The sequence below is a fragment of the Rattus rattus genome, chromosome 1 (genome assembly GCF_011064425.1).
Source record: "Rattus rattus isolate New Zealand chromosome 1, Rrattus_CSIRO_v1, whole genome shotgun sequence".
Classification (NCBI taxonomy): Eukaryota; Metazoa; Chordata; class Mammalia; order Rodentia; family Muridae; genus Rattus; species Rattus rattus.
Window position 1 is genome coordinate 5,694,498 of NC_046154.1, and position 19,218 is coordinate 5,713,715.

A 19,218-nucleotide genomic window follows, 5' to 3' on the forward strand; every position below is an offset into this window, starting at 1 on the left:
TTGTCTACAGGGGCCAGGTCTTTGTCTACACAGCCAGGCCTCTGGGCACCGGGATGTCAGCACCTGTGGCTGTGACAATTTAGGCCAAAGCCTTTGTAAAACTCTGTGAACCTCCAGCTACCCAGGCCTCTGCCCTCTGCCATTTTGACCCAGACCGTGTGCTCTGGGATTGAGACTGGGTACCAGCCTGAGGGCCTCAGCTGCTGTCCTGGCAATGCAGGGTTGCTGTGGGGAGGGTGACAACATGGCTGGAGCATTCCATCCCCTTCTGCTGTCTCCCTCCTCCAAGCGTCCCTCCTCCGGCTGCTTCTGCTCTGTTGGAACCAAGTGATGTTTCTTTTGAACCCGACTCTGCTAGGTTTGGGGGTAGGGCGGGTAGGTGGTCATGCCAGACCTAGAATGGTAGTCTCCTTCTTGGTTAGTCTGAAGCAGCTGTGGTCATTGCCTGAGGCATTGGTGGTCACCATGGCAGGTATGGTCAGCCTAGATAGCCGGGGTCACTGGGATAGCTGTGGTGACACCTGGAGTTGTGTTCATGAGACAGCTGTGGTCACTTTGAGGTATCCGTGGTCATTGGTGAGGTTGTGGTCCTTCTAAAGCAACTGTAATCATTTTAGGGCAGCTATGGTCATTGGAATAATAAGGCCAGTTCCTTTTTTTTTTTTTTTTTTTTTTTTCGAGCTGGGGACTGAACCCAGGGCCTTGCGCTTGCTAGGCAAGCGCTCTACCACTGAGCTAAATCCCCAACCCAATAAGGCCAGTTCCTTATTGGCTGGTCTTCTTGAGGCCACATGCCTGTCTAAAGCGTTCATCCTGAGAACGGTGACCTGGACTCAACTCAGTGTTGGACCCAAAGACCGAAAGAACAGTGTCCCTGCTTTTCCACGCTGGATTCTACATTCTGTCACCGGCCATGCAGGTCAGGAGGTTGTGTATCTAGGTACTGGTGTCTAGGATGTGTCAGGGTTGTGAGATGGTTGGGGCCTCCTACAGAATCCTCTGGAGTAGCTTTGGGTCCCTCACTAGAGGTGGTAACATTGACCTAACTCTCAAACAAGCGTAGGCACAGGACTAAATTGGATTTGGTGCTGAATAGTTAATAAAATGTCTTAGGCATGGGTTGCTGCTGGGCCTTTGTCTCTCTCTTCCAGCAGCAAGGCAGTCAGAACGGACTTAACACCCGAGGGGCCTACCACATCATCATCCAGCAGTGGACCCTTGCGTTCCCACCTCAGGGTTCATCAGGGTCAGAGTGACTGTGTGGACCAGTCCATCCCAGAAGGCTTCCCGTTCTAGAAAACAGATTGAAGTCAGTGGCTTCCGGAGCCCTCCTGTTTTGGGCATTCTGAGACGGCTCCACGGGAATGGAATTGGGTCACATTAGGACCCCTATACTGTGCCTGTCCCCCAACCCCTGTGCGGTGGCCAGGCTGCTGTGCCGTGACCACCAAGATACACTGAGCTGGGCACAGCGCAGCTGCTCACTGGAAGAAGCGTTTCCTTGGAGATTTATGTAGGACAGAAGTTGGAAGTCCGGATCTGAGGTGCCCCACAAAGGCTTCTGAGGTGTGAATCACTTTGCCGAGTTTGGGGATGCGGCTTTCTCCTGGCCACTGGTTCCTGGGGATTGTTGGAAAGTGGATGCTGCTGCCCATCTACAGGCAGAGCTTATGACCCCAGAGCCATGGAGCGAATGCTCTCAGGTCCCCTTCTTGTAGTGGCGGTCATTAAGAGGGACTTGGCCCTTCTGCCTTTGGCCTGGTGCCCACCTGGAACCTCAGCTCAAGGGTCCATACCCCAACCCCCAACACCACACACACACACACACACACACACACACACACACACACACACACACACACACACACACACACACACACACACACCCTGCTCTCCCAGATCCTCTGTAACTGCTCCATGGGGAAGCAGACCTGAGGGGCAGTGTATTCCAATTGATTGCTCAGAGGTTACAGCTAGGACTTGAACTGTGATGTTTCCGGGCCAAAGAACTGCTTCCAGGCTGAGTTCAACTCTGTCTATGGTAGCATTGGCAGCTCTCTGATACTTCCTAGGATATGCCCAGCCTCCATTCTCCCTATGGCCCTCAGCCCAAGGACCCAGTGCTAGGTTCATGGTACTGGCCTCTGCTCCTAGGTGCTGCCCCTGGTATTCTGGGGATGCCCAAGTAAAAGTCCTCAGGGGCCCTGTCTCTGGTCCTTCAAGCTCTCCTCTCTGCTCTCTAATGCTACCTCCTCGATTGCCACATCTCTACCTTTGGCCCACTTTCAGAGTGGTTCCCTGCTTAGTGTTGTACTGCACACAACCAAGTTGGCCAGGCTAAGTCATGCCTTGAACCGCCTACAGGCTTCCTATGGCACTGGAGGGTAGAAGTACCCCTGTGCAGGACTTAGAGGGGCTACTTCATACCCTCCAGGTAAACTATGAACCTAAGAGAAAAGCAGCATGGGCCGGGGCGGGGCCTGGCTTTTCCCAGACTGCTGCCATCCACTGTGGCCTCTCTGACCTCTGTCAAACCTGTAAGGCAAAAATGCATACCAGCTGAGAGGCTGGAAGCAGGCCCTTTGGCTCCTGCAGTGGCCTGGGAAAGGTGTGTAATACATCTGGGCTGGGATGAGCTCCTGGCACACACACGCTCCTCAGCAAGGGACAGACCCAGGGCATGTGTGCACATACATGCGGCCTTTTCTTTAACCGCTGAGGGAGACTGAGGCACAGAAAGGAACAGGTTCTGTCCTTCCAAAGGCCTGCCTCAGGGTGTGGCACCGTCCAGCCCCTCTCTAACAATGCTTCTAAGGTAAAAGTCAAGGGAAGGAGAGAAGCAGGTGCTTAGATCCAGAGGGTGAGAACTGGTCCCCAGGGAGCAGAGTCCCCTTACAGTAGGAGCTCAGATTCTGCAGAACCCTGTGGCCTGTGAGCTGCGGAAGCCCTGCCTTATCGGAGCACCTGGGGCTCCTCTGGAGTAACAGCCATAGCAGGGGCCCCGGTGTGTACCTCTTACCGGTCTATTTGTTGATCCTCTTCAAAGGAGAAGACTAAACTTGAGTGCCCTGACTCCTTTCGGGACCCGCAGGCTCTTTCTTTGCAAGGAAGTCCCCCTGCTTGCGACCAGCCAGGCCACACGCTTTCAGAGTGGAATTCTGCTTAAATGCCCAGAAAAGAGATCAGAATCTGAGCAAATTAACATGTGCCTAGTGGATTTTAATCACCGCTTTTAATCGCGGTCTCAGAGCTGGAAATCATCTCCAGGCTGCGTCAGGGGAGGGGGCCGGGGGGGGGAGGGTGAGAGCTGGCTGTGTGATGGATTATTCATTACGACGTGAACTTGGGTTTCATGGCCTCTCTAGACTCAGGGGCCTCGTGTCCACCAGGGAGGATGTAGCTGCTCTCCAGGGACCTTGTCACCTGCCTGGCTCATAATGTATCACACCACTCCCACCCCCCTGTGGTGTTTGGCTTCTGCCTCCTTGTCCTTTTTTTCTCCCTCTCCCTGCCTCAGTTTCTGTTTTTCTGAGAGGTTGACCACCAGTTCCTGGAGGAAACACATGAAGCCTAGCTGTGAGCACTTCCCTGAGGTTTTTCCTTTAAGGTGCCCCAGCCTCTGGTGCCCCTGATTGGCTGTGCCCCCTTCTTCTTGTCCGGGCAGCCCACCTCTGCTTTAATATGACATCATCCATCAGGCAGTGCGTACCCAGAGGAAAGGCACCTTTCTTGCCTTGGATCTCCCGGTGAGATAGACATAGGCCCGGAGTTGTGCTTAGGCTGTGTGGCAATGGGAGACATAGTATCTACCCAGAGGGCATCTACTATAGTCTAGGAGAGGGCTACTTTTGGTCAAAATGCCAGAGCATATGAGTTAGCAGAGGAGGCTGCCCCTTTAAGGGCACCAGGCAGCAGGGCCAAGGGCCTTTCCAGGCAGGACCCAGCTGGTATCACTGACTGAGGCTCTCCTCCCCCCTTCACACCTGGGGCCCTGCACCTCTGGAGGCTGTCACACCTTGGAGGTGGTAGTTCAGAGAGCCCAGAAGTGGCCCCACATCCTCCCACTTGGACCTGTGATTGCCAATGGCTCCTTCCCCTGGATTCCCACTGACTGTCCCAGGCCCCCTCTCGGGATGCCGATGCCGGATGCTGGCTTAAATCCCTACCACACGTTCTGGGGGCAGAGGTCACTCCTTTTGCCACTTCTCCTGAGCTGGAGTGAGTAGGCTGGAGAACAGAGCTTTACCCAGATGCTATACACAGATCAAACAGGTCCAGGAGAGATGAACCCAGGCTGGTCCAGACTATGTCAGTTCTTCTGCACTCTGTATCCCAGGTCAGGTGACACAGGGGCTTCTCCCTGCCATACCGACAGCCACCATTGTCCCCCAGACCTGGCAAACCTGCACAGCCAAGTAGCAGTGGAGGAAGAAAGAGGAAACCTGGGTGGGCAAAGCTTTTAGAGAACTAACCCTGGGCTCAGCCTCCCCTAGGCTAGACACCTCAAGCCAAGGAAAGCTGATGGGAGGGCACCTTATCCCATTTTGGAGGAGTTGGGGGCGTGGTGATCAAAAGGGCCCTGTGGTCATTTTGAACTGACAGCCAGGCACATCTGGCTTCTGTTCCTTGAAGGTGTATATCTACCCTTCTGGTAGGAGGGACCAGCTTGGAAAGAAAGGTGGGTATACTGAGTGTTCCTTGAAGCCGCTGTGGGAATTTAAAGTGGTCAGGACCGCCTCCCCTTCTGGCCTCTGAACAGTGCTGGCTCAGTGCCCATCCGAAACTCCCTCCCCGATTCAAACCGATGCTTCTGAATAGCAGCCAAGGTGGGCCAGGAACCGGATAGCCAAGAGTTAAGGGCAGGCGGGGCTCCCCTGGGAGGGGCGGTCCCAGTGGCAGCGAGGCCTCATCCTGCCCCTCCCCTCTCCTGTCTTTCTTTGCCAGCAAGCAGCAGTAACAGCTAGCTAGCCTCAGCAGGCTTTGAACCGGTATGGGCGCTGTGCGCGGGGCGCCTTGGATCAGGCTACAACTTTGGGGACACTGGGGACCAGCACAGGGTCCCGGCCCCCTGGGGCCTTGCCGGTAACAGTGGGTCTGGTGCCTGTGGGCCATGGAAGAGCCTGGGCCCCCTGGTGGGCTTAGCCAGGACCAAGGTAAGGGCATGTAGGAGGGTATCTGGAAGAGGGTTGTGACTCTCCTTGCTCACCTCAGACCTCAGGGCAAGCGCTGTGCTATTCTTCATCTTAGGGTTTCTGGGAGAGTAGTTGGTGACCCCGTTCCCTGCCAGCACAGTGCAGCACCCCCGCTAGCATCTTGCAAGTAGATGTTACCTTGCAAGAAGGTTCTGAGGTCCTGTTCTGCAGGGTGAGGTGCTCCTATCCTGCAGCTACTGCTCCCTGGAACCCGGGGTATGTCTGCAGGAGAGGTCCGGAGCTATGAGGGGCTGTGGGCTAGTGGGGAAGAAGGGGTAACGTTCTGAAGTCTGGTCAGCACCACGGACAGAACCATCACCTCCTTCCTTTCCCCTCCCAGTTGCCCTGAGGTTCCCTGGAATTAAACTCCCTTGCTTAGATCTGCCCCACTTTCTTGTGTGGGGGAACTGGCATTGCCCTGGGCAGACAGCACGGACCAGCAGGGGTGCCTGAGTCCTCCAGGCTGCCCGCAAGAGCAGAGCATGGAGGTCGGGTGTGAGGAGAAGCCATTCTCTTGAGTTTTCTGAGCAGGTATCTTCAGCAGCAGGTGTGGGAGAGCGCTTCTCCAGAGCCGAGTCTCTGTCTGCCCCTGGTCTGGGCTGGGGTGGGAGAGACTGAGAGGGAAAGGGACCCAATGCTATGGTGGCAACAGGAGTGATCTGAGCTGGGCAGCAGGAACAAAGTTCCTGATGAAGGCCCCAAGCTCCAAGGAGAGTAGGGTGTACCTTCTTGATTTGTTTAGCTGGCTTATCCAGGTGGGACTGGTCTTATCTACCCTTGATTGACATGGATGTTAAGCTTGAAGGGCTGTGTGACCCCCACATTGAGAACCTCCACCCCAAGCTGGGAAGGGAGGAAACAGTGTGGGGGCCACCTAATAGGGCAGCTTGCAAGCACTGAGAAACTCTGCAGAGTGCCGTGCCGTGCCGTGCCACACCTGGCCTGTGTGGCTGCCCTCCGCACATGAATGCCTGTTCTTTCACTCCCGTCCCTTCTTTCCTCCCAGCCTAAGGTGCCCTTTATGAGCTGGGGACATCATGGTCAGTGTGGTAGGGCTAAGGGGGCACCCTCTGCTGGGCCCCTGTGGGACCCAATGGCATAGCGTTCAGATATCCACCTTCCTGACCTCAATCCCTACCCTAGTGTGGTGGTGGGGTTGGTTGTCCTGAAGGAAACCGGGCTGGCCTGCAGGGTGCCCATGGAGTCTTTACCCTGGATGGCTTCTGGGCTTAGGATACCTGCTTTGTTAAAGGGCCAGGGGAGAGATGCTGCCTCATAGCCCTGAGGCCCCAGGGTCTAGGGGACTGGACACACATGTGGTTTTCAGCTGCCTGAAGGAAGAGCCCTGGTCTTAGGAGGAGGGGGGGGGGGGGGGGAACAAGCCCATCTCCGTCTTCTGGTGGCCCCAGGGGAGGTGTGCAACAGCAGAATCCTCGCAGTTTCAGGATGCAGCTGAAGAAGGAGCAGATGGGTCGCTGTCCTGGGTCTGGGCCTCCATCTGCACCGCTAATGAGCTGATGAGGAAGGTTGCCCAGCTCCTGGCACCTTCCCTAGAGAGACAGAAAGCCCCTGCCCAGCAAAAAAACTCTCTCTCTCTCTCTCTCTCTCTCTCTCTCTCTCTCTCTCTCTCTCTCTCTCTCTCAGGGCAGGTGTGGGTACAGGGGCTTGTCCTAGGCCAGGGTCTGTGGCTCCATCTCAAAGAGAGTTGGCTGGGGGAGGGCTGGGAGAAGAGCAGGTAATGACAGGAATGAGCGTGTGTATTCCTGGGTGTGTGCTTTCAGCGGAGCATGTGGGCTCACGGCTGGCTGGACAGACTTCCCGTGTGGGGATGGGAAGGGGAAGGTGAGGGAGGTGATGTTTTCTTAGATTTTTGGGAAGCCACCCCCTGGGTACAGGAGCACTTTACTGACTGGGTGGCATCCCTGAGCTGTGAGGGATGGCCTCAGGTGAATGAGGCAAGTTGATGGGACAGCTCAAGGGGGGGGGTAGCCTTGAGAACCTTTCCAGCTCTTCCCGGGAGGACAGTCAGGTAATCCTTTGGGTCTGAGTGGAATCCTGACTGGGAAGCAACTGGACAGTCTGTTCTGGGAGGAGGCCCTCAGCTTGCTCAGACTCAGCAGCCCCAGGTTCCCAGAGGGCTGGCGGTATCTATACTCCAGGCTGGTCAGGCCACAGCCCTGTGTCATCATGGCTCCTTTTCCTGATGAAGCTCTTCAGGACTCTGGCTTCTGGCCCTTGATTGAGCTGACTTAGGTCTTAGCAGCCCAGTTCTCAGAAGCAGCCCATGCTGTTTTGGGTCACCAGGGGTGTCCACCGGAAACATCGAAGGAGGGCCAGAATCAGGGAAGAGCCTCACCCATCCTCAACAAATACAAGGTGGGGAAGAAGCAGTTGGTAGAGAACTGTCCAGTCCGGCAAGGGTCGGGACAGGTGTCTTCACCCTCAGGAGACACATACACTGTAGGAAGTCACACTAGGAGAATCCGCTCCGTATGCAGAAAAGTGCTTTCCTCTGGGGCTCACTGGCGGTTCTCTGGCGCCATGGGGCCCTTGTCCCTCAGTGCTGGGTACTTACTCAGGAGCTCAGACCTCTTGTTTCTCGTCTCTGGCCCCTGCTTGAATCCATACCCAGAGGCCACCCACCCTGACAACTGCTATCTCTCCTTGCCTGGTCTGGGCTCCAGGGGAAGCAGCAGGGCAGGCGTGGCTCTAATTATTGCTTGTGCTCTCGAGGGACTTCTCTGCCTGGGTCTGGCTTTTCAGAAGGGGCCTCACAGTGGTGGCTACAGTCTGATTCCCGTGACAGCTCCTACAAAGGTGTCATGGGCAGTGACTTGGGGTCAGGATCTGTCCCTGACGATGGTTGGTCACTTGCCTTCAGGAGCCCAGCCCAAGGATGCATGGTTGTTGATCAGGCCCTGCTGGAGGAAGAGAGGGCAGCTGTGGCCTCAGGGAAATGAGTGGCTGGTAGCAAAGACAGGAACCCCCGGGGACACAGGAATGAGGACCACATGAGAGAGCGGAAGACTGAGAGATGGGTTATTAATAGAGTCCTCTTCCTAGCGGGGCTGTCGAATGTGATTGAAGCCACTGCTGTGAGCTGAGCTGTTACCAGCTAGCGATACCCAGGGATACTAAAAGAGTCAAAAGGTGCCTGCTCTGTTCTGGAGGGACCCTGATTGTGGCCTTGGAGCCCAGAGGAGGTCCCAGCTCTCCCGAATACTGGGGAAAGTCAATGTTGAGACCTCTGTGGGATAAAGGAGCCAGGCCCCCATGGCTACTTCAGGCACCTTTGGAGGCAGGATTGGAGGGACTCCGTCTAGACCTGAACGTGTGTGAATACCTCTAAGTGGAGGCACCGGGTGGTGGATACTGCTGACCTTTGAGAATGCCGTTCATTTGCTACTACTGTGGCCGTAAAGGTGAGATCTTGATCCCGGGCCCATTAATGGCTTTGAAGCTGAGTTCATCACTCCCATTGACTAATGGATCAGCAATAAGGCCCTGTGAGTTCACCCTCTGGATTGGGTCGGGGTTAGATCTTGAAGCTGGTACCACCAGCAGAGGATGGGCCAGGCTGCTTCCCAGCCTCTGCCATCCAGGGCCAGGACCCCGAGCTGTGGAGACTTCTGAGAGAAGGTGGCAGCTCAGGTCAGCTCATGGAGAGGCCAGTAAATCAGTGTCACGAGTGGACAGTGGATGGCCAGGCAGAGCCCGTATCTACCCTCTAGGTTGCCCATACCACTGGCTGCCCCAGGCATCTGAACATGGGGCAGAACAAGGTCTGAGTGGTCAGCCTCAGTCCCTCTCCATACAATCCCACTGCTCAGCCAGGGTCAGGGCGATGTGATAGGTCAGACCCCCCTCCTCCCCCCACAGAACTTGCCTCCTCCTGCTAGAAGCCAGAGCTCATATCATGGGGCAGGCACTGCTGGAGGAAAAGGGCACATTCACCCAGCAGAGCAAACCTGCTGTTCCACCCGCCGGACAGCCTCAGACCTGGTCAGACAGCCTCAGGCTAGGCAGGGTTCCATCCCCAGGACATCCCCAGACCTGGTCAGATGGCCTCAGCAAGGGTTATTGTTTCTACTGCTGTAGAGGGATTCCCTGGTCCCTGCCTTGGCTCAAGTGTCCCCAGGAGCAAGCGCAGCCCCTTGGGTCTGACTTGGGGAGGGGGAGGGGCAGGAACGAGCCGGCTCACACTCCCTGACACAGTAAAAATAGTTGGGGAGGAGGTGCCCAGACGTGCGGGGGGGACGCGTTGCTGTTCTCAGACGTTTAAATAAACTTGGCCATATGTGTGTGGGCCTGTCCCTCCCTCCCGAGTGGCACGGGACCAGGGGCCAGGCTGACTCTGGTGGGCACTGCGGAGCTGGGGGCAGGACGGCTTCTTCCTTCTTCCACTCCTCCCCGGGCACCATCCAAGTGTTGGCTGGGATGGCCTGCAGGTTGGGAAGCAGCCTGGGAAGAGGATCAAGGCTGCAGAGGAAAGGCTGTGGGGGAGCTTCGTTCTCTAATGTCCCATGCTGCTGATCTTTATAGAGCCCTGCTTACAGTCACAAGTCCCATCCTACCTGTGGGATAAGGGCCCTTGTACCCAAAGGTGTCCCCCCCCCACTCCCCGCCGCGCTGTGTACATGCTTGGCAAGGCCTGTGGGTATTATCTGTAGGTTTACTGGGAGAGTAAATTGATTTTCCAGCTCTCCCCAGGGAGAGGCGAGTCCATTGAACGGCTGCTGGTGCCTTGCTCACAGCAGCCATCAAGTTGCGTTACCCGCGGTGTGAGGACAAGATTGATCTCCCTCACAGAAGTGGATGGTACCAGTGCTCTGGACAGCACTAGACCGTTCTCCTTCGGCAGCTGCCAGTGTCAGCGGGCTCCAGGCAGCAGGAGTTGGGGCTACAGGGACATGCCTTTCATCATCAGGGGAACTGGAGCACAGAGCTGACAAGGACACCCAAGCTAGAGGAGCACCTGTGTGCCAGCAGCTGTCTGGCCAGGCCACCAGGGTCAGCATCTGTGAGGCCAAGCTGAGGAGAGTCGTGATGTCTTCTAGCTGTGTGGGGCCAAAGAGCCAAGGATCCTTGGTCATCTTCAGGGCTCCCCTCTCCACCTGTATTTATATTCTGAGTATCTGAGACCCAGAACTTCTGGGCCTGGGCTGCAGCTGGCTGGACTCCAGAGAGGCTAACCCACTGGCGCTGGTACGGCCTGGGTGCATAGTTGCCCACAGCTCCCAGAGCAAAATAAGTGGCCATGGCTCTTCTTGGTCAGACCCATCCATCCTTGTCTCTTATTTGCCTGGTTCTGGGTGATGTTGGACAGAGCAGAGAGGAGACCCTCGGGAGCAGACAGCACTCTGGGGGAGCTGTGTTGGTCGACGTGAGGCAGGGGAAGTTAGGACAGAGGAGTTTGGGAGTCTCCTGTCCTGGGGGTGGGCAGTTGGGGGAGGTGTGCCTTTTTTTGGTAGATAATCAAAAGCACCCGATCCTTTTCCACATGACATGGCGTCAAGTTGACAGGCGACTCCTGCCTGAGTCACCTGGTGAGGACCATGGTAGATGGCTTCAACTTTCTGGAATCTGCACATCTTTGGCTCCCTAGGGTCCCCCAGAACTTCTGGGGGGGGCGTCAGTCAGGGTGCTCTAGAACCTGGTTGTGAAGGACGGTAGGTGTGGCTAAGCATAGCCTAACTATGAAAGGTACCCTGGGGTTCCTTTGTGAAACCTCTGTGACTTTAATATGGGGGCTGACTACCTCTGGCCTCTAAGGGTGGTCCTAGTCAACCCCCAGACAGCAGGTGGGAGTTTTACCCAGCCCTGGACCTGGGTCCTAAGCGTGGCTAGGGGCTATTGGGTGACCCGGTATAGATGTGGGGTCTTGGGGGCATCGGAAAGAGCAGGATACTCTTTATCCATTGCAGTTAGCTCTTTTGGAATGGCTGCCCTTCCTTCTGTGCCAGAGGCTGGGGGGGTGTACGTCTGAGCTTCCCATCCGGCTTGGTGGCCAGGTGGTCAAGTTCAGTCCAGCCGTTAGTGGACTTGAGTCCTGTGTGGCCAGTTACTTGGGATCTTGCTCTGCTTGACCACCCTGTGGTAGCTTGTCCTCTGCAGTGTCCCGCAGCTAGGGTCCTGGTTTGCTCAGTGGCTAAAGTGTGCCACGTCCACCTGTCTTTTGCAGTATCAGATGTGGGCAGGGTTACCTTGGTCCTCAGGGCAGTGGAAGAGGCCTTAATGCCAGAGCCGGGTGTGAGGGGGGATTAGCTGGACCTCTGCCAGCCTTGTCTGCAGAGGATTATAGGTTGGGGCCACTAGGAGGGTCAGGGAGTCTGGAGTGCAGTGGCCTGGGTCCTCCACTGGGAGTGCTGGTGCCACTGGGTCTGTGCCCCTCCTGGAGCCATCTGGGCTGATGGTGGGAGACTGGTGGGTGGCTAAAAGCAGAGGGTGGGGGAGGGCAGAGGTAGCCAGTTCTGGAGAGATTTGGGGAGCACGAGTGTCCCTAGACTGGGCTAGGCCCAGGCAAGGGAAGATGCGTCAAAGGTAAGAAACCTAGAGAGAACCTGGCATACAATGGTGTGTGTGTGTCCAGGTCCCTGGAGACATAGAGGGGGCTGTTGAAATGTGGACAGCACAAATATCATCCAGGGTGGTCCAGAAGCACTCAGAACACCTGTCCCATCTTGCCTTAGCAGCCCACTTGGATTTTTTTTTTTTTTTTTTGTAAAAAACCCCAGCTTTTGTCCCACTACTCACTGGGGATCCTGGGCTTCACCTACACAGGTGACCATCAGGACCTCCTGTGGCCTGTCTCCCTGGGGAGTGCCAGGGCTGTGCTCCTTCCTGTCTGGGCGGTAAACGGTTCCTTAAGCTAATTTGTGGCAGAAAGGGCAGGCTGCCTGCCGACCTCCAGCCAGCAAACAAGGCAAGGCCTCTGGCCAAGGCTCCTAATTGGGTCCTGGGTTTGGCTGTGAGTTGATTACATTGGATCTGGCCCAGTGGGTCCTAATTCCTTGTGGCTGAGCTTCCTGTTGTCCAGGACACATGAGCAGGCAGGCCAGGGTCAAGAGGGTAGGCTGGGCAGGAGCACCCAGGCTACTTTGTGAGGTGGGGTGATATGGCTGTGGGATGTGGAACCCCCTGGCAAGGACTCCCAAGATGCTCTGTCCCTTGCCAGAAACAGAAGCCTGGTTAGGGATGAAGTCGGTGGGTCCTGGGGGGCAGCGGTTGATATGAAACCACACCTCCCATTCCTATGATCTCTCCCGCCTCCGGCTGCCCCAAGTAAGCCAAGCAAAGTTGAATACAGTGCTGGGAGAATCTTAGGTGCTTGGTGGCCCCATAAGGTTGCTTATGGCTGGTGTGGGGTGGTGGCCAGTGTCCTGGCAGATGATCAGGTCCTCCCTGGGTCCTGGGCCGCCTTCCCTGTCGGGAGACTGTCATGAGACATCTGGGCACCCAGATGTTCCCATTCCTGGGTGCAGAATACAGCGATAATGTACCCTGAGCAATGGGATATCTTCACAGCTTTGCTTCTCTGGTGGGCATGGGGAGAGGACGGCTGGGGGTAGGGAAGGGCCTGGATTTGCAACAGAATCTGCATGAGGCTCCTTCCCATGCTGGAGGTCAAAGTAGAAAGGTCTAGGCAAGTGGCCCTAGCCAAAGAGACTGGGTTCTTGGCCCCAGGCTTTGGGACATCATGCTGTTTTGTCCTTCCTGTGACTGAGCCCACTGCCACGCTGTGGGGATCAAGATGGAGGCCCTTACATGTACAAGGATTTCAAGCAGGAAGAAGTGAGAGCTTGAAACAGGGACCCACAGATACCAGCTCTGGTTGGGCAGGGTTAGAAAGACAGCCCCGTGTAGGACCTATGGACAGACAGACCCTCCTGGGGTGGGGGGAGGGTGTCTCACAGAGGCCACTACTCCTCATCTTGTAGCCACTGTTTTATGTCCTAGGAGGGTCCCATGTCTGACCTGTTACCTTGCCTCAGCCTCAAACATGAGTCTGGTGGCAGCCTGCTCTGAGCCGGCAGCTGGGCACTCCCCTGGCCTAAATCCTTTGTCTAGCTGGGCTGAATCCAGCAGGATTACTGTGCGGATTGGCCAAGGATGGCAGGGCGATGTTGGCAGTCCCCCCCACCTTTGGGATTCATCTTCAAATAGATCCCGGGTGTTCTAGAGGATGGGTGGACTGGCCTGGGGTCCATCCAGGGCTGCAGGTAGCAGTTGGGTCAATGCCAGTGGAGCCTGGGAACAGTCCTTGGGGTGGGGCTTCCGTGGGCTCCAAGGAGGAAGACAAAGAGATAGAGGAGAGAAGGAGATCCCTGAGGAGCCCCCGTGCCAGCTGCCGCCTCAGCTTGGCCTGTCATTGAGGGCCCTTTCTGGCTCTGGGGAGCAAGCCTCCAGCTACCATTTGGATATGCCTGGTTCCCAGCTGCCTGCTGCCATCCGGACCACAGGAGCTGTGGCCTGCCTGGCAGAGGTGCTCCTCTGGGTTGGAGGGAGCGTGGTAGTGTCACCACGATGGCAGCTCAGCCTTCTAGGTAAGAAAGGGCAAAAACCAGGTCTCTGCTGGGGACTGGCCAAGCCCTGTGGGGGCCACAGGATGCATGGCTTCCTAGGGAAGTTAGGGTTGCCTCTGAGGCAGGGGTGGGGGTTGGGGGAGGGGTTGCAAAAGGCCTGGGATCCCTCCTCTACACCAACATCCCTATCCCTTTGCATCTTCCTCTGGGATGTCCAGGCCCAGAAACATCACTACCTTGACCCCAGCCGGAGACCCTCTCCCCCTCCTTACCAGAGCTTGGAGGCTGAACTCCAAGGGGGCAGGAGGCAAGGCAGAGCTGGAGCCAGAAGCCCTGGATGTATGTGCTGGGGGTGTGGGGAGCCCAGGTGGCTTCAGAGCTCTTTCTGAAGGATGTCCTTGGGATTTTGTGGGGACAATGATACTTTCAGCATAGTTACAGAGGCATGCAAACATAGACGCCACGGTCTCTAGACGGTGTGAGAGAGGCCCTGTACTTTGAAGCACTGGGCAGAAGGAAGGGGCTGGTAGGTGACCAGTGGAAAGATCCAGTGTGTGTCAGGAGCCGTTGGAGGCCCTGGTCGGGAATGCTTGGTTCCCTGCTACTCTTTGCTCCAGCAGCAAAAGGTGCACGTTCAGTTGCCTTATTCTAGAACTACACCAGGGTTCGAGAGCTGTCTCCGTCCCTAGACCCTGCCTCAAATGCACTGAGCAGCCACACCCGTCCCCCGTAAGGGTAAGGGCTGTGTCCCCTAGAGAGCCCTACCTACCTTGACTATCCACCCCATGCCTACAGTTCCCCCTAAGAACGTCCTCTAGAAAGTCATCTGACCCATGGTTTTCTGCACCTCCCATCTGCCGACGTTTCACTGTTGGCACTCAAGAGATTTAGTACCCTCTGTCTCCTGGGTTCCCTGTGTATATAGATAGGCTTGGGTCTGGCCTGGACTCTTCGGAACCTGTGGATCTTTCCCTGGGACGGGAGGCTTAGTTGACAGGGGAGGCGGGTGGCTCAAGGGGAGAGTAGGTTACAGACTTGAACTCAGCTCTGTGCCTTCCTACATGGCTTCCCGCTGACTTGGCTGCCCATGACACATGTGGTGGTCCAGTGGTGCCACAAGAAGGGGCAGTCGGCTGTCAGGAGTGGCCCACGGCAGGAGCTAACTGCCAGGCTTGGTGCATGGTGCCTTCGTCCACCTTGTGCCCAGTCTGGGAGCACCATGTGCAGTGGCTTTGGTGACTGGTCTGGCCTTTGGTCTCCATCTCTGACTGCTTGACAGTCTGAGCGAAGGCCACTTAGGATCTCAGTGGTTTCTTCAGCTGGCCCCGGGTGGGTGTCAGGGGCTGGCCAGTGCTGAATGTCTTCCCTGGTGCCTTAATCCACCTCCAGTGGGCTCTGGTCCTACAGAGAAGAGGTGGTAACCAGTCTGTCTCATGCTTGGATAGGACCACACAGGCCCTTTGGAGAGAGGGGAAATCACCAGGGCTCTCATAGCTTCTGTCTCTGTCCTCTGTCCACCCGTGTCTAGTGGAACGATGTATGAGTGCCATGCAGGAGGGGACCCAGATGGTGAAGCTCCGTGGCAGCTCCAAGGGCTTGGTCCGCTTCTACTACCTGGATGAGCACCGTTCCTGCCTCCGCTGGCGGCCCTCACGCAAGAACGAGAAAGCCAAGAGTAAGTCAGCAGCCCAGGGAAGGGGATGGCTAGGCCCAAGCCTGGGAAGCACAAGGCAGGTAGGCCTCTCCAGTAGACAATGAAATGGGGTTAAGACCCGGGTTAAGACCCTGCTGAGATGCTGTGCTGCTCATCCCTAGACTTTGTTGGTCTGGGGTTTCTGCAGTGGGCTCTGGAACAAGGTCAGATGGCCCTTGCCCAGCTGTCTCCAGGCGAGCCTCTGGGACTCCATGGAGACAGAATGGTTTAGTGCATTGCCCCATATTAAATGCAGAGGGCAGAGAGGGACAAAGGGCTATCAGAGCAGCCAAGGAGATGAGTCTGTCCCTAAACCACAGGAGCCTACATAGTCAGGATCACAGAAGGCAGGCTGGGAGCCCAAGGCAGTGTGAGTCTGAGTACTTGGCGTGGTTTGTGGGGGTCACTTGGGTTTGCACAGCTCTTGCGGAGCAGGGAGTCAGAATTGGAGATGAGTTGGGGGCCCCTCTCAGGGAGAGACACCAGAGTCTTGTACACGGTGAGAAACTAAGTCCTAAGGTCCCTCTGGCTCTGCCAAAGGCAGCGCCAGGTATGCCAGGGTAGGCTTCAGCCCAGCAGTTACCAAGGGTACCGCTATGGAGTCCCAGGAGACAGTTGCTCTGATAGGACCCTGGAGGACCCATGTGAAAAAGAGCCCCAAGGTGAAGTCATCCTGAACCAGGTGGCTTCTGCTGGCTCCAGAAGCCAGTGTAGACCGGCTCTGCCTTGGGCCTGAGGGCAGTGGACTTGCCTCTACGTTACCCAGGCAGAGCCTGGTGCCTAGCCAGGAGCTCCGGTCCCGAAGTGTTCCTGGAATTTGAGCATCCAGGGAGAACCCTGACAAGGAGCTGGCAGTCTGTTTCCTGGTAGCTGAGCACTGATAGAGCCAGGGAGTGACACCCCACCCCCGTACGGTCCCCAAAGTAACTGGAAGAATGAAGTGAGGAACAGGAACTTTGAGTACTTGGAACTCAGTGCGGAGAGGAGTAGGTGGATACTGGTCCCTGGACTAAGCTGGAGCCCATCTCTTTGACTGCCACACTCATGTCAGGGAGCTTGAGAAAGGAGAAAGACAGAGCAGGAGGGGACACTGGCCACCTGTGGGTTGCATATCTGCGAGGGGTTCCTGCCAAGACACAGGGACAGAGTCTAAAGGCAGCAACCGACTCATCTCAGAGACTGATCTGAGCAGAGGGTCCCCCGAGCGGGGCTGAGGAGGAGACTTCAGCAGGGCATGCTGGTACACCTGCCAGCCAGCACACCTGAGAGTTCAGGTGCAGCTGCCGGCTACGTACACCCGGCTTCTCGCCTGCAGCGCTGGACTTGTCAGTGAAGCAGTTGCAGGATCTAGCCATACCTGGTGCAGGTGCTTTTCGGAATGGAGAGATGAGCTGGCTAGAGTTTGACAGGTAGGGTGGGTTGCTCTTGACGCCTCAGTGTGCACCTCTAAAAGAATCTCAGTCCTGGGGTAGCCAGGTGCCTGGACTGCTAGTTGGGGACAAGTACCCCTCTCTTATTTTCTTTGGTATATATGAATGCGTGCATGTGTGCACATATGTGTGTTTTCTTTCTAAGGGGTGGGGGAAGAAGAAAAGGCCTATAGTCAGCAGAGCCTGGTGAGGGGTTTAGCCAAGTACATTGAAGGACAGAGAGGCATCGGGGGCCGCTCTGAGCACGGGCTCAGTGAGAAGGTGTTAAATTAGGGTGCCATCCATCGAGAGCAAGGCTTCAATCTGCTCAACTCAGGGTGCCGCTCTGGGCCTAAGGAGTCAGGGGACACTTGGGTCACTGGTGACCCGGAATCCTCCGACTTGCCTGCAGTTTCCATCGACTCCATCCAGGAGGTGAGTGAGGGCCGGCAGTCTGAAATCTTCCAGCGCTACCCGGACAGCAGCTTTGACCCCAACTGTTGCTTCAGCATCTACTACGGCAGCCACCGAGAGTCGCTGGACTTGGTCTCACCAAGCGGTGAAGAGGCACGTACCTGGGTCACCGGCCTTCGCTACCTCATGGCTGGCATCAGCGACGAAGACAGCCTAGCCCGTCGCCAGCGTACCAGGGACCAATATCCTTGGGCTCCAGGGGTGGGGACAGACCCCCTCCACTATCCGCCTGGGTAGGGTTTCCCGATGAAGGGATGATAAGAAGGGGTGCTTGGGCTGGGGACTCTTGCTCCTTACCTCCTAGGCTGGAGGTAGGAGCAGGCCAGGTCAGGCCTATGAACCGTGTTGGCCCCTAACTCAGCCCCAAAGTGGCTGAAGCAGACGTTTGATGAAGCTGACAAGAACGGCGACGGTAGCCTGAGCATCAGCGAGGTCCTGCAGCTGCTCCATAAACTCAACGTGAACCTGCCCCGGCAGAGGGTGAAGCAGATGTTCAGGGTGAGTGCTGAGCGTGGCAGCTTGTGTGCCCCATGGGAACACCTTCAGGGGGCTACTACGGGCTGCAGATGGGTAGCAGGGAGGGGCTATCCAGACCTGAGCTGTGGGAGGTCACCACAGGGGCATGGCCGCCTCACAGGGTAGGTAGCCAGGGACTTCGGGATGTCACCTCTTGGTGACTGTGCTGCGTTCTGCTCTGTTGATTGTGGGGCAGGGCACTGGGCACTGTGCATAGGCCATACCTACGTAGAGTGGGGACATAGAGAAGGCACTCAAATGCAGCCAGTCACTTGCTGGTCTCCTATAATCCCCAGCCTTAAAGGCACACACGGTCCACCGAGGAGCTGGGCTGGCATGCAGCAATTTCCTTAGCCACCCCACTTTGCAATGACCCCCCCCGACAAACACCCTGCTGTTAGGAGTTATGAAAATGCATCCTTCAGCCAAACATGGCCTTTATTGTCTGTAATTAGTTCTGTCTTTGGGGAACCTCTGTGCAAGGGAAATTCTTACGTTAGCAGGTCCTGGTCTGGGGCAGGGATGGGCTGAGCCAGCAAACCCAGATCTTTGACCTCATTTCCTTGCTGTAGCCTGGATAGGGGTTTCTGTGAGCATGGGTGCCAGGCTTGCCCCTAACACGTGCATGTGTGTCCACACATGCACACATATGCTCAAGGCCTGACAGCTCTGCTCTGTTTGCTCTTACATGCACGCACATACACACATGCACATCCACAGGTGCATACATACTCATGGCTGACAGCTCTGCTGTTTCTGTCCTCCCGCACACACGCATGCACACATACACATACATACACATATGCACACATACTCATGGCCTGACAGCTCTGTTGTATCGCCCTCCCCCCATATGCACACACATGCTCATGGCCTGGCAACTCTCCTGTGTCTGACTCACACACACACATACACACAGGCACACACGCACACATGTACAAATGCACATACACTCATAGCCTGACAGCTCTGCTGTGTCTGTCCCCCCATATGCATACACACAGCTGCATACACTTGCACACATAAACAAACACGCTCATGGCCTGATAGCTCAGCTGTATCTGCTTCCCCCACTCATACACATGTATACACATCCACAAATGCTCAAGGCCTGACAGCTCTGCTGTGTCTGGCCCTCAGAGGTCCTTGCATGTGCACTCGTGCTAGACAGGCAGTCACGCTCAGGTGGAACAGTGACAGGTACGAGCTGGGTCTCTGTGTGAGTGACAGCAGTGAACAGTTCACCCCCAGACTGCCCACTGAAGGCTGTGGGAGTGTTCACTGCCCTCCTGAAGGCTCCTGTTGGGTCAGCAGCTGAGCAGCGGGGTTTGGCAGATGGCTTGCATCTGATCCATCCCCTATTACCTACACTGGGGCTTTAACCCTTAACCCTTCCAGGACAGCTCTGGGAT

The 19,218-nt window shown here is 56.2% G+C and overlaps 1 protein-coding gene across 1 annotated transcript in view; it reads left to right on the forward strand.

The window, feature by feature from the left end:
• The window catches only part of Plch2 (phospholipase C eta 2), an 81,244-nt gene that overhangs the window by 38,079 nt on the left and 23,947 nt on the right, over positions 1 to 19,218 (forward strand). Inside the window, 3 exon segments of the mRNA XM_032893524.1 lie at positions 15,243 to 15,389; positions 17,229 to 17,472; positions 17,659 to 17,788. Of these exon segments, the coding sequence (XP_032749415.1) occupies positions 15,243 to 15,389; positions 17,229 to 17,472; positions 17,659 to 17,788 (521 nt within the window).